The sequence below is a fragment of the Hyperolius riggenbachi genome, chromosome 10 (genome assembly GCF_040937935.1).
Source record: "Hyperolius riggenbachi isolate aHypRig1 chromosome 10, aHypRig1.pri, whole genome shotgun sequence".
NCBI lineage: Eukaryota > Metazoa > Chordata > Amphibia > Anura > Hyperoliidae > Hyperolius > Hyperolius riggenbachi.
In genome coordinates this window covers 264,655,619-264,670,011 of record NC_090655.1, presented here as the reverse complement: position 1 = coordinate 264,670,011, position 14,393 = coordinate 264,655,619, and the positions used below count along the sequence as shown (strand labels likewise).

General features: G+C 43.7%; 1 protein-coding gene across 1 annotated transcript in view; it reads right to left on the bottom strand.

Moving 5' to 3' along the window:
* LOC137535403 (zinc finger protein 271-like) overlaps nucleotides 1-14,393 on the bottom strand; it is a 34,724-nt gene that overhangs the window by 6,327 nt on the left and 14,004 nt on the right. The window contains exons 2-4 of the mRNA XM_068257240.1: nucleotides 10,870-10,948; nucleotides 10,539-10,609; nucleotides 9,766-10,429 (exon numbers count right to left, since the gene is read on the bottom strand). Of these exons, the coding sequence (XP_068113341.1) occupies nucleotides 9,766-10,351 (586 nt within the window). The 5' untranslated portion in view covers nucleotides 10,352-10,429; nucleotides 10,539-10,609; nucleotides 10,870-10,948. The remainder of the gene's footprint in view (nucleotides 1-9,765; nucleotides 10,430-10,538; nucleotides 10,610-10,869; nucleotides 10,949-14,393) is intronic.

Below are 14,393 nucleotides of genomic sequence, written 5' to 3'. Positions count from 1 at the left end.
TTTATTGAAAAAATTAAGATAAATATATATATATATATATATATATATATATATATATATATATATATATATATATATATAAAATTGTGTGTGCGTGGTGTGTGTGTGGTGTGTGCGTGTGTGGTGTGTGTATGTATGTGTTGCGATCACTCGAAAACGCCTAGACCGATTTGTACGAAACTTGGTATACAGATCCCTTACTACCTGGGATGATATGTTCTGGGGTCTCGCGTCCCCCCTGCACACCTGGGTGGAGCTACAAACAGCAAATCAGATTGTACCCATTCATGTCAATGGAATAAATGAAAAAGGCTGCCATTCTCACAGTAATCAAGCCAGAGTCCCCACACTTGGCACACGTCGCGCCGCCCCCCTCCAGACCCCTTCAGGGCCAGGCAGCTCTGAGGGGTGGCCCGGGATTCCCTATGACGTCCCGACGTCGATGACATCGGTGACGTCATTCCACCCCGTCGCCATGGCGACCGGGGAAGCCCAGCAGGAAATCCCGTTCTGAACGAGATTTCCTGCTTACTCCGAACGCCGGAAGCGATCGGAGTGGCTGCGGAGCTGCCGCTGCTCAGCGGCTATCATGTAGCGAGCCCTGGGCTACATAATTTAGAAAAAAATAAAATATAAAAAAAAGTGCTGCGCAGCCTCCTTGCCGGGGGAATTAGACCGGCAAGGAGGTTAAGTGATGGGGTTCAAATTCCCTAAAGAGACGGAGCTCAAACTACCAATCAGATTTCTTTGCTGGATAAACTGCTCCCATTCACACAATTTTGATGCCAGGAACCCGAAAGCTCACAAACTTGGTCATTGAGTGATCGTGTGTCAAGGTTACAAAAAGTGGGCGGAGCCAAACCCAAATTTCACTGGGAAAATATAAGCTGCAGCCCTTCTTACACTGTTAATGGCAGGGTTCTCAAACTTTCTCCAGATGTTCACTGGGTGACTGAGATTAATATTCAGGGAGTGGGTGGAGCCTATAGTAGCCAATCAAAATTCACCTGTTGATTTTCAAGGGGAATATTTAAATTGCTTCCATTTTTACACTGTTAATAGCAGATGCCTCAAACCTGCTACAGTTGGTCATTGGGTGACTGGGGTTCAAATGCTGGAGAGGGGCGGAGCCACAAACAGCCTATCTGATTTGTTTAATTTCTACGGTAATATACAAATTATTGATGCCAAGGACCCCAAAAGCTCACAAGCTTGGTCACTGAGTGTTTGTGCGTTAGGGTACGAAAAAGTGGGCGAAGCCAACACCAGCCAAATACATACCCGGGCAACGCCGGGTCATCAGCTAGTAAATAAGTAAAAAACAAACATCCCTGCGGGGATCAGACCCCACCAACAGAGCTTTCAGAAAAGGGGGAGGGGAAATTACTTGTGTGCTGAGTTGTAAGGCCTTAAAGCTACAGTGGCCTAATTAGGAAAAAATAGCCTGGTCACTAGGGGGGTGTAAGCCTACGGTCCTCAAGTGGTTAAGAAGGCAAACCACACTTAGCATTGCTTTTTAGTATGAGGGACTTTCGGTCTCTTTAAAGTGGTATGTCTGCACTGTATCTGATGAAGGGGACCCTCCATGGCCCCGAAACAATTGTCATGTTGTGCATACAGTAATGGAAAAAAACATCTTGGAATACTTTCAATGGTGTGCCAGCCGAACTTGGATTGTTTATACTGGATGGATGTGGCTTTTTGCATCTAGGCTGTGCATCCAGATACTCACGGTAAGGTGTGCCTCTCCAAAAACTTGATATTTCATATAGTTTATAGGGCATTCCTCAAGCCAAATACTTTTCTTGTTTTGTTTTAATACTCTAATTCCCTATAAACTAAACAAGCCTCGCCCACAGCTCCTTTTGTTCATTGGCACTGTAGCAAGGGCTTATGGGAGCTCAGTCTGGGCAGGAGGAGGTTACTAGCCATTGATTTCAGAGGCAGAGGGGAGGAGGAGAGGGGACTGAATTTACACACAGGCAAGCTGATAGCATCTCCAGCCCTCAGCCTGTGACAATGTGACAAACAGAACATGGCTGCCCTCATTGTATCACAGGAATAAATAATCATAAACTTTTGAAGCTGTTTGCAGGTAGATATTCTGTGTAAACTTTAGATAAGATATATAGACAAGTTACTTGTTATAGTTAGTTTTTCATCTCGGATCCGCTTTAAGTCCCCTACACCTTCCTTGTGGTTTTGGGTCACCCCGAGCTGCTTGGTTACTGTTTAAGATTTAAATCTTTAACCTTTATTATTTTAATTCAAATGAAACAGAAAGCTCATCTATTAAGGGATTGCCAACAGCTACTAAGGAGAACTGGGGAGAAGGTTGTGTCTCAAAATGTAAAGCAGGATAGATGCCTTATCTATCCCTGACTCGCCTCTCTCTCTTCAACAGCTACTATTTACATTTTATAAAACACAATGTGCCCTACATGTTTCGCCTCTCGCATAGGCTTTAATGGAGTTAAAAGCGGTAACACCGTCCTTTACATTTAAGTTGCTAGGCTACCAGCTGTTGCCAAGACTGGTCAAGGTAACTAGCCAAGTTAGCTGGCTTAACTAGTTAATAGTATGTTTTATATTAAAGGGAACCTAAACTGAGAAGGATATGGATTTTTCCTTTTAAAATAATACCAGTTTCCTGACTCTCTCCTGCTGATCCTGTGTCTCTAATACTTTCAGCCACAGCCCCTCAACAAGCATGCAGATCAGGTGCTCTGACTGACGTCAGACTGGATTAGCTGCATGCTTGTTTCAGGTGTGTGATTCATCCACTACTGCAGCAAAAGACATCAGCAGGAGAGTCAGGCAACTGGTATTGTTTTAAAAGGAAACATCCACGTCCCTCTCAGTTTAGGTTCCCTTTAAGGTTGTAGAAAAGAAGACAAATCTTTGTAGTCATTAAAGTATACACGAGGTTAACTAGCTAAGTTAGCTGGCTTTTCAAATCACCTCATGTATCCTTTAAAGGAAACCTAAACTGAGAAGGATATGGATTTTTCCTTTTAACCTCCTTAGTGGTAATGACGAGGCTGACTCGTTGGTACAAAACTTGCTACAAGTGGTATTGACGAGCTGGGTTCCTCTACACTGAAAACAGGCCTAGAAAGATTTATAATGGTGTTTGTGCACCACCTACTGGCAGTAGGCACATATTACAGGTAGCATTACAGAAAATTAAAGTTCTGTTTTCTAATACCATACTGTATATTGTACAGAGAATGACACTTATTACCACACTTGTCTGAACTCGGCCATAATGGACTATAACAACCACAAATGGCTAAGAGTTGTGCAGCAGACCAGAGTGTGTACAGTGGCCCAATGACGATCTCTAAAGATCTGGCATGTTAGACATTTAGCTATGCCCAAGCATGACCCAAGGGCATTGTTCTTAGCACCTCCCCACCCGCCGGAAGCTGCTAAGTCACATGCGCTTGATGTCCTTTCGTCCCCCGCGCATTGCAACAGAGGCGTCATCAGCCAAAGGAGACAGTGCACTAACGACACTGTACAGAAGTGTCATCAGCCTTTGCACACGATGCATCTTGTGCTATGGAGAAGGGAAAAACGATAAGCGTGTGTAATGGAGAAGTTTCTGGTGGTGGGAGCAGCGAGAAAATGCTAGTGTGCTGTGCTCGGGCATTGCTAAAAATCTAACACGACGGATCTTCATGCAATCGTTGTGCGCCTGATGTAGTCACGCAGGTCTGACCATAATGACCACCCCCGCCATGGCAGTCGTTATGGTGCACCACTCAGAGCTCAGACCAGCGTGTGTATGGACTTCTAGGGCTGGTTCTGGCGCATGTCTCAATCACCTGCCCAGTGTCTCATCCAAATGCTTTTCTGCAAGCGTGCAGAAAAGCATTTGTTGACTTTCAGCGGCGATTCCCAGCGATCATCATTTTCCATCCCGCAGGGAACACAGGATTGTGGCGCTAATGGACCCCAGAGCGACCAGACCCTGCTGCTTCCACACAGCGGAAAAAAATAAAGATCAAATGCTGCTTTTGCATAAATAGCGGTAAACGATGTGCAAGTGTGCGTGTGAACTGGCCCTTAGTTGTTGTACCACACAATACAGTACGCTCCGGTCCACGTGGCGGTGATTGACAGCGCCGCTCGCGCAAGTGCAGTACAGGCCGACGTCATCGCCGGGGACCAGCAAGCTTCACAGGCGAACGGCTCACCGCGGAGCTGCAGCGAGGGACATGCTGGGAGCTTGGGGCTGGACGAAGCCCCGGTTAAGTAGCACTTATTGTTCTTAAAAACCCCCGATGACTCCTTTAAGGTAAACACTGTACGGTATTTATTTCTGCATCTGTAGATTTATTTCTTCATCCATATTTGATACATATTTGGGGAGGATGTTTCTATTTGTGATTAAAAAGTTGACATTTTAATTTACTTTTTTGACTTTGTTTTGACTTTGATGATTTTGTTTTGAAACTTGTATTATACTAAAAATGGATACTAGACCCTTGATTGATGGATTTTAGTAAGTTGCAAGCAAAAATTCCATGAAAATTAATTGAACCACTTTTTGCACAGAAATCCTGCAGAAATTGAACGCTGGGGAGGTTTAAATAATACCAGTTGCCAGACTCTCCTGCTAATCCTGTGTCTCTAATAATTATAGCCACAGCCATGTAACAAGCATGCAAATCAAGTGCTCTGACTGAAGTCAGACTGGATTAGCTGCATGCTTGTTTCAGGTGTGTGATTCAGCCACTACTGCAGCCAAAGAGATCAGCAGTATTGTTTAAAAGAAAAAATCCATATCCCTCTCAGTTAAAGGGAACCTAAACTGAGAGGGATATTGATGTTTCCTTTTAAACAATACCAGTTGCCTGGCAGTCCTGCTGATCTCTTTGGCTTGAGTAGTGACTGAATCACAGACCTGAAACAAGCATGCAGCAAATCCAGTCTGACTTCAGTCGGAGCACCTGATCTGCATGCTTGTTCAGGGGCTGTGGCTGAAAGTATTAGAGACACAGGATCAGCAGGAGAGTCAGGCAACTGGTATTATTTTAAAAGGAAACATCCATATCCCTCTCAGTTAAGGTTCCACTTGCTGGCTCTAAGGCAGTATATCTATGCCCCGCAGGAGGACTGTTCCCATTCCAGGGGCGTAGATATACGAAGATAGACGTACCTCGCCGCATGGCCGCTGCGTGAGCTCCCTGTCATCTCCCTCACTCATACTCGTCGCTGCCTGTTAGTAGGGAGATCAGTGAATGGGAACACCATTCTTATTCATTGATCTAAGTCCCCGTGTCAACAATTGCCGGCATCAATTAGATGCCTGCGGTCATTGTAACAAACTAAGTAGCACATGCACGCATTACTTCCTGTTCTTGTACTAACAGTACACAATAGGAAGAAAAAGTGCGAGGATATCTTGTGGCCAATTAGTAAAATTACACCTAGATACATTTCATTTCATGAAAACTCTTACATATACCATTAAAATGAACCCCTTACCTCCCCCACTCTCCCATAGTTACAGAAATTATTTGCACATTAAAAAAAATGACAATTAAAAAAAATACATTAATAGTTACCTTAGGGACTGAACTCATTTTAATATGTATGTCTTGAGGGTATATGACTTATTTTTGCATATATGGGCTTGTAATTAGTGATGGATGCAAAACAGATACAAAATAAACTTTTATTTCCAAATAAAATATTGGCTCAATACATTGTAAACGGGCAAATAAAACGTGCGGGTTTTATCCACAGTAGAATGTTTTATTTCAAAACTATAATGGCCTAAAACGGAGAAATAATTATTTTTTTCCATTTTTTTTTTTATTATTCTCATTAAAAAGCATTTAGAATAAAATAATTTTTAGCAAAATGTACCACCCAAAGAAAGCATAAATAGTGGTGAAAAAAACAAGATAAAAACAATTTTGTTGTGATAAAGTTATTGTGTACAAGGCTGCTGTGCATCCCTTTCATTTCTTTCTCTGCAACTCCTGTGTGCCCCCTTCATTTCTTCATCTGTACCTCCTGTGTGCTTTCTTCAGTGCTTCCTCCACTTCTATTGTGTGTCCCTTTATTTCTTTCTCTGCACTTCCTGTGTGTCCGCTTCATTTCTTCCCCTGCTCCACCTCTGTGCCCCCTTTATTTCTTCCTCTGCACTTCCTGTGTGCCCCCTTCATGTCTTCCACTGCATCTCCTGTGTGGCCCCCTTCAGTGCCTCCTCTGCACCTCCTGTGTGCCCCCTTTAAAGCCTTCTCTGCAACTCCTATATATTCTTCCACTGCATTTCTAGTGCCTACAATATGCCCCCTTCATTGCTTATTCTGCACCTCCTGTGTGCCCATTTCAGTGCTTCCTTTGCATCTCTTGTATTTCTCCCTTAAGTGCTTTCTCTGCACCTCCTGTACGCCTCCTGTATGCTTTCAATGCATAGTATGTATTGCAGAGGCATTAGCTTCAGTTAGCGCACCGGGTGGTGCTGCTATTGGTAAAATATTGGTATACCGATATATTACTATGCACTATCCGCCACCATTCTCACTTGAACCCTCCCTAAGTGCATAAATCAAACCCCCCACCTAATTTCCCTAACACCTCCCCCTCCCCATAAATGTCCAAGCAGAACCCCCCACCTCCCCCTTCACTGAAGTGCATAAACCAAAACCAAACCCCCCACCTAATATCCCTAACACCTCCCCCTCCCCATAATTGTCTAAACTGAACCCCCCCACCTAATGCCCAACCCTAATCCACCCTCTAAATGCCAAATCCTCACCTCATAACCCCGATACCTAAATGACTGCCAGTTGTAGCTGATCGTCTACAATGACTAATTCCTATATAGAAGCCGATCGGCTCCAACATGCATCAGGCGGTGGGTCTTAGTGTCCCTTTTTGCTGGCTGCAAAACTTGGGCAGTCTGCACTGGCTGATGGGCAGTGACAAGTAGTGGGTTTAGCAGCAGATGGTGGTTGATGCTGGCTGGTGACATTAAGTAAATAAGGACAGTTTATATTTTTAAAGTTTACATTTCCCTGGTGGTAGTGGGTGGAATGATTGGCAAAACTTCCTCATCCTCTCTGGGAGTGAGGCTGAGAGCTGCCTGCAGGGGGCACATTCCTGCCTCCCTTCCCTCACTCACAGCCCATGAGACCGCTCTACATTGGCTACGTATATATGGGGGTGGAGCCTTTTCCAACTGCAGACTCACCATAACCTCCCCTCTGAATGGCCGGCAAAGTTTACCAATCACATGGCGGAATGGGAGGTGTAAAAAGCCAACAAGTGACTCAACAAATCTCCCATAGGTTAACCATTTCAGCCCGCAGGTATTTTTCACCTTATGGATGAGAGGAATTTTCACATTTCGGCGCGCCTCCCATTCATTCCCCAATAACTTTATCACTACTTATAACAACAAAAATGTTTCCGTCACCAATTAGGCTTTCTTTGGGTGGTTTATTATGCTAAGAATTATTTTTATTCTAAATGCTTTATAATGGGAATAATAAGAAAGAAAAGGAAAAAAATCATTATTTTTCAGTTTTTAGCCATTATAGTTTTAAAATAATTCGTGCTACTATAATTAAAAATCCACACATTTTATTTGGCCATTTATCCTGGTTATTGCAACATTAAAATGTTATCCCTAGTATAATGTATGGTGACAATATTTTATTTGGAAATAAAGGTGCATTTTTTTCAGTTTTACATCTGTCACTAATTTTTAGCCCATTATTTAATAATTATATGCCCTCTTGACATACAGTGGTGTGAAAAACTATTTGCCCCCTTCCTGATTTCTTATTCTTTTGCATGTTTGTCACACTTAAATGTTTCTGCTCATCAAAAACCGTTAACTATTAGTCAAAGATAACATAATTGAACACAAAATGCAGTTTTAAATGATGTTTTTTTATTATTTAGTGAGAAAAAAAACTCCAAATCTACATGGCCCTGTGTGAAAAAGTGATTGCCCCCCCTTGTTAAGTTATTTTTTAACTGTGGTTTATCACACCTGAGTTCAATTTCTGTAGTCACCCCCAGGCCTGATTACTGCCACACCTGTTTCAGACAAGAAATCACTTAAATAGGAGCTATCTGACACAGAGAAGTAGACCAAAAGCACCTCAAAAGCTAGACATCATGCCAAGATCCAAAGAAATTCAGGAACAAATGAGAACAAAAAGTACTGTAATTGAGATCTATCAGTCTGGTAAAGGTTATAAAGCCATTTCTAAAGCTTTGGGACTCCAGCGAACCACAGTGAGATCCATTATCCACAAATGGCAAAAACATGAAACAGTGATGAACCTTCCCAGGAGTGGCCGGCCGACCAAAATTACCCCAAGAGCGCAGAGAAAACTCATCCGAGAGGCCACAAAAGACCCCAGGACACCATCTAAAGAACTGCAGGCCTCACTTGCCTCAATTAAGGTCAGTGTTCACGACTCCACCATAAGAAAGAGACTGGGCAAAAACGCCTTGCATGGCAGATATCCAAGGCGCAAACCACTTTTAAGCAAAAAGAACATTAAGGCTCGTCTCAATCTTGCTAAAAAACATCTCAATGATTGCCAAGACTTTTGGGAAAATACCTTGTAGACTGACGAGACAAAAGTTGAGCTTTTTGGAAGGTGCGTGTCCCGTTACATTTGGCATAGAAGTAACACAGCATTTCAGCAAAAGAACATCATACCAACAGTAAAATATGGTGGTGGTAGTGTGATGGTCTGGGGTTGTTTTGCTGCTTCAGGACCTGGAAGGCTTGCTGTGATAGATGGAACCATGAATTCTACTGTCTACCAAAAAATTCTGAAGGAGAATGTCCGGCCATCTGTTCGTCAACTCAAGCTGAAGCGATCTTGGGTGCTGCAGCAGGACAATGACCCAAAACACACCAGCAAATCCACCTCTGAATGGCTGAAGAAAAACAAAATGAAGACTTTGGAGTGGCCTAGTCAAAGTCCTGACCTGAATCCCATTGAGATGTTGTGGCATGACCTTAAAAAGGCGGTTCATGCTAGAAAACCCTCAAATAATGCTGAATTACAACAATTCTGCAAAGATGAGTGGGCCAAAATTCCTCCAGAGCGCTGTAAAAGACTTGTTGCAAGTTATCGCAAACGCTTGATTGCAGTTATTGCTGCTAAGGGTGGCCCAACCAGTTATCAGGTTCAGGGGCAATTTCTTTTTCACACAGCTTCATGTAGGTTTTGAGTTTTTTTCTCACTAAATAATAAAAACCATCATTTAAAACTACATTTTGTGTTTAATTATGTTATCGTTGACTAATAGTTAACAGTTTTTGATGAGCAGAAACATTTAAGTGTGACAAACATGCAAAAGAATAAGAAATCAGGAAGGGGGCAAATAGTTTTTCACACCACTGTATTTTTTTCCCCTAAAATCAGTAAGTGTATATTACTATTTGAACAAAACAGTGTTTATTCTCGGCGGTAATGTACGGATTGGCACCGAGGACTTTTGTCCCCTGCAGCCAATCTCTCCCTGCTCCCGGTAATAGCGTGATCCCGGGCATTTGCCCGCACGATCGCCTGCAAACCCCTCAGACTGCAGGGACGTGACTATCGCGCCCCTGTGGCTCTAGCAGCTGCCGCTGCGGACGTGAAGCTCATGTCCGTGCGGCATAAATGGTTAAAGGCTCCACACCATGGAAGCATGAAAGGGCACAGAGTGGAACTTGGTGGCGCTCCAGGTGCATGACTGGAATGGCTGTGCCTAAAAACGGCATTGACTCACCTGCTCTGCTCTCTGCAAGAGTGTCCTTCACTTTAATTATCCTCATCAACTCTCCATCCTCTGCAGACTGCAGATCACTCCTCACATATGTCTCTTCTTCTTCCATTTTAATTATCCTCATCACGTCACCCTCATTCATTGACTGCTGATCATTCCACATATATGTCTCTTCTTCTTCCTCTTTAATTTTTCTTATCATGTCTCCCTCCTCCACAGACTGCTGATCACTCCTCACATAAGTCTCTCCTTCTTCCTCTTTGTTTCTCATCATGTCACCCTCCTCTCTGGTCTGCTGATCACTCCTCACATATGTCTCTTCTTCTTCCTCTTTAATTGTCCTCATCATGACACCCTCCTCTATAGACTGCTGATCACTCCTCACATATGTCTCTTCTTCTTCCTCTTTATTTGTCCTCATCATGACATCCTCCCCTATAGACTGCTGATCACTCCTCACATACGACTCTTCTTCTTCCTCTTTAATTGTCCTCATCATGTCTCCCTCCTCCGTAGACTGCTGATCACTCCTCACATATGTCTCTTCTTCTTCCTCTTTATTTGTCCTCATCATGTCACCCTCCTCCATAGACTGCTGATCACTCCTCACATATGTCTCTTCTTCTTCCTCTTTAAGCCCAGCAATTATATGTATCAGATTTTGGCCCTTAATGCAAGAAATGAGAGACAATTTAAATTGTGAACACAGATAACAGCATATACAGAAAGAAACAATATCACAGTTTGCAGTCTCTGTGGACTTTAGCCTCATCTACCTGATAATGGTGGTGGATGTTGGGATCTTCTTCTGTACAATTCTCTGGCGGGTCTCTGTTACTGGATACATCTGCAGGGAACACACACACTGACTGAATACATTGTCTCCATGTGTGTATCAGCTAATGGGGGATCTAGGTGGACAATCCTGGGTACAAAGAGAACCTGTACCTCCCTCTGGTGGGATTCTATTATTGGATACATCTTTAGAAAGCACACACACTGACTGAATACATTGTCTATGTATTTATTAGATGATGAAGGGGATCTAGGTGGACCCTCCATACTGCTCTCTCCTTTACATTACTAACAATTAAAGTCTCCTCTTACCTGGTAATGTGAGGGGAGGCTAATTATCCATCACGCTCTCCCTGTAGAGGTCCTTCTGTCCTTCTATATACTGCCCCAACTGTATGGAGAAACAGACGTTGACATCCTGAAACATTATAGTAACCTGACACACACAATGATACAGTCACCACCCAGACATATCCCTTGCTGTTACTGGATACACCAGAAGAGCCATTAGCCATAAGAATCCCCCCCCCCCCCCCACCCCGCAGAGTATTCAAAGAACTCTGGGGTTCCAGGGTTACCCTGGTTCAGAAAGCCTGCAGTACATAGTTCAAATCAGAGAACAGGCGCCAATCCTGGAGTGCTCATATTCATGTAATTGTGCCACAATACAAAAATAAGAACAATGTCCGGTGACAACACATCTGCAGGTAAATTGTGTAGTCCATCTTACCGAGGTAGATGGAGGAGGGGTGGGTGGGAGGGCACAGGATGGCCGTATAGCATTTTCTGACGCCTGGTCATATGAGGTCCAGGGGAGTGTACAAAGAAAAAGGGGGAGGTGATGCAAAACCAAGAATCCACCCACAACTCCTCCCTATCATCTTATAAACTGAAAAAGCAGCTTGCAAACTGGTCCATGACAAGATGGAGGGAAGGATCCTTGTGTATACATGTGTATGTGTCGCGGACCTGTAATACATGTGTATCTGTGGTGGACCTGTAATACATGTGTATCTGTGGCGGACCTGTAATACATGTGTATGTGTGGTGGACCTGTAATACATGTGTATGTGTCGCGGACCTGTAATACATGTGTATCTGTGGTGGACCTGTAATACATGTGTATGTGTGGCGGACCTGTAATACATGTGTATGTGTGGCGGACCTGTAATACATGTGTATGTGTGGCGGACCTGTAATACATGTGTATGTGTGGCGGACCTGTAATACATGTGTATGTGTGGCGGACCTGTAATACATGTGTATGTGTGGCGGACCTGTAATACATGTGTATGTGTGGCGGACCTGTAATACATGTGTATGTGTGGCGGACCTGTAATACATGTGTATGTGTGGCGGACCTGTAATACATGTGTATGTTTGGCGGACCTGTAATACATGTGTATGTGTGGCGGACCTGTAATACATGTGTATGTGTGGCGGACCTGTAATACATGTGTATGTGTGGCGGACCTGTAATACATGTGTATGTGTGGCGGACCTGTAATACACGTGTATGTGTGGCGGACCTGTAATACACGTGTATGTGTGGCGGACCTGTAATACACGTGTATGTGTGGTGGACCTGTAATACACATGTATATGTGGTGGACCTGTAATACACGTGTATATGTGCTGGACCTGTAATACACATGTATGTGTGGTGGACCTGTAATACATGTGTATGTGTGGTGGACCTGTAATACATGTGTATGAGTGGTGGACCTGTAATACATGAGTATGAGTGGTGGACCTGTAATACATGTGTATGTGTGGTGGACCTGTAATATATATGTATATGTGTGGTGGACCTGTAATATACGTGTATATGTGCTGGACCTGTAATACATGTGTATGTGTGGTGGACCTGTAATACATGTGTATGTGTGGTGGACCTGTAATCAGGGCTGTGGAGTCGGAGTTGGAGTCGAGGAGTCAGAGTCGGGGCAATTTTGGGCACCCGGAGTCGGAGTTGGAGTCAGAGTCGTGGTTTTAGAAACTGAGGAGTCGGAGTCGCATGATTTTTGTACAAAATCCACAGCCCTGTTAAGTATTAGACTAAGAAGTCGGAGTCGAGGAGTCGGAGTCTGAGCAATTTTGGGTACCCCGAGTCGGAGTTGGAGTCGTGGTTTCAGAAACTGAGGAGTCAGAGTCGGAAGATTTTTGTACCGACTCCACAGCCCTGCCTGTAATACATGTGTATGTGTGGTGGACCTGTAATACATGTGTATGTGTGGTGGATCTGTAATACATGTGTATGTTTGGTGCATCTGTAATACATGTGTATGTGTGGTGCATCTGTAATACATGTGTATGTGTGGTGGATATGTAATACATGTGTATGTGTGGCGGACCTGTAATACATGTGTATGTGTGGCGGACCTGTAATACACGTGTATGTGTGGCGGACCTGTAATACACGTGTATGTGCGGTGGACCTGTAATACACGTGTATGTGTGGTGGACCTGTAATACACGTGTATATGTGGTGGACCTGTAATACACGTGTATATGTGCTGGACCTGTAATACACATGTATGTGTGGTGGACCTGTAATACATGTGTATGTGTGGTGGACCTGTAATACATGTGTATGAGTGGTGGACCTGTAATACATGTGTATGAGTGGTGGACCTGTAATACATGAGTATGAGTGGTGGACCTGTAATACATGTGTATGTGTGGTGGACCTGTAATACATGTGTATGTGTGGTGGACCTGTAATCAGGGCTGTGGAGTCGGAGTTGGAGTCGAGGAGTCAGAGTCGGGGCAATTTTGGGCACCCGGAGTCGGAGTTGGAGTCAGAGTCGTGGTTTTAGAAACTGAGGAGTCGGAGTCGCATGATTTTTGTACAAAATCCACAGCCCTGTTAAGTATTAGACTAAGAAGTCGGAGGCGAGGAGTCGGAGTCTGAGCAATTTTGGGTACCCGGAGTCGGAGTTGGAGTCGTGGTTTCAGAAACTGAGGAGTCGGAGTCGGAAGATTTTTGTACCGACTCCACAGCCCTGCCTGTAATATATGTGTATGTGTGGTGGATCTGTAATACATGTGTATGTGTGGTGCATCTGTAATACATGTGTATGTGTGGTGCATCTGTAATACATGTGTATGTGTGGTGGATATGTAATACATGTGTATGTGTGGTGGATCTGTAATACATGTGTATGTGTGGTGGATCTGTAATACATGTGTATGTGTGGTGGATCTGTAATACATGTGTATGTGTGGTGCATCTGTAATACAGGTGTATGTGTGGTGGACCTGTAATACACGTGTATGTGTGGTGGAACTGTAATACACGTGGATGTGTGGTGGATCTGTAATACATGTGTATGTGAGGTGGACCTGTAATACATGTGTATGTGTGGTGGATCTGTAATACACGTGTATGTGTGGTGGACCTGTAATACACGTGTATGTGTGGTGGAACTGTAATACACGTGTATTTGTGGTGGAACTGTAATACACGTGTATGTGTGGTGGATCTGTAATACACGTGTATGTGTGGTGGACCTGTAATACATGTGTATGTGTGGTGGACCTGTAATACACGTGTATGTGTGGTGGAACTGTAATACATGTGTATGTGTGGTGGACCTGTAATACATGTGTATGTGTGGTGGACCTGTAATACATGTGTATGAGTGGTGGACCTGTAATACATGTGTATGTGTGGTGGACCTGTAATACACATGTATGTGTGGTGGACCTGTAATACATGCGTATGTGTGGTGGACCTGTAATACATGCGTATGAGTGGTGGACCTGTAATACATGCGTATGTGTGGTGGACCTGTAATACATGTGTATGTGTGGTGGACCTATAATCAGGGCTG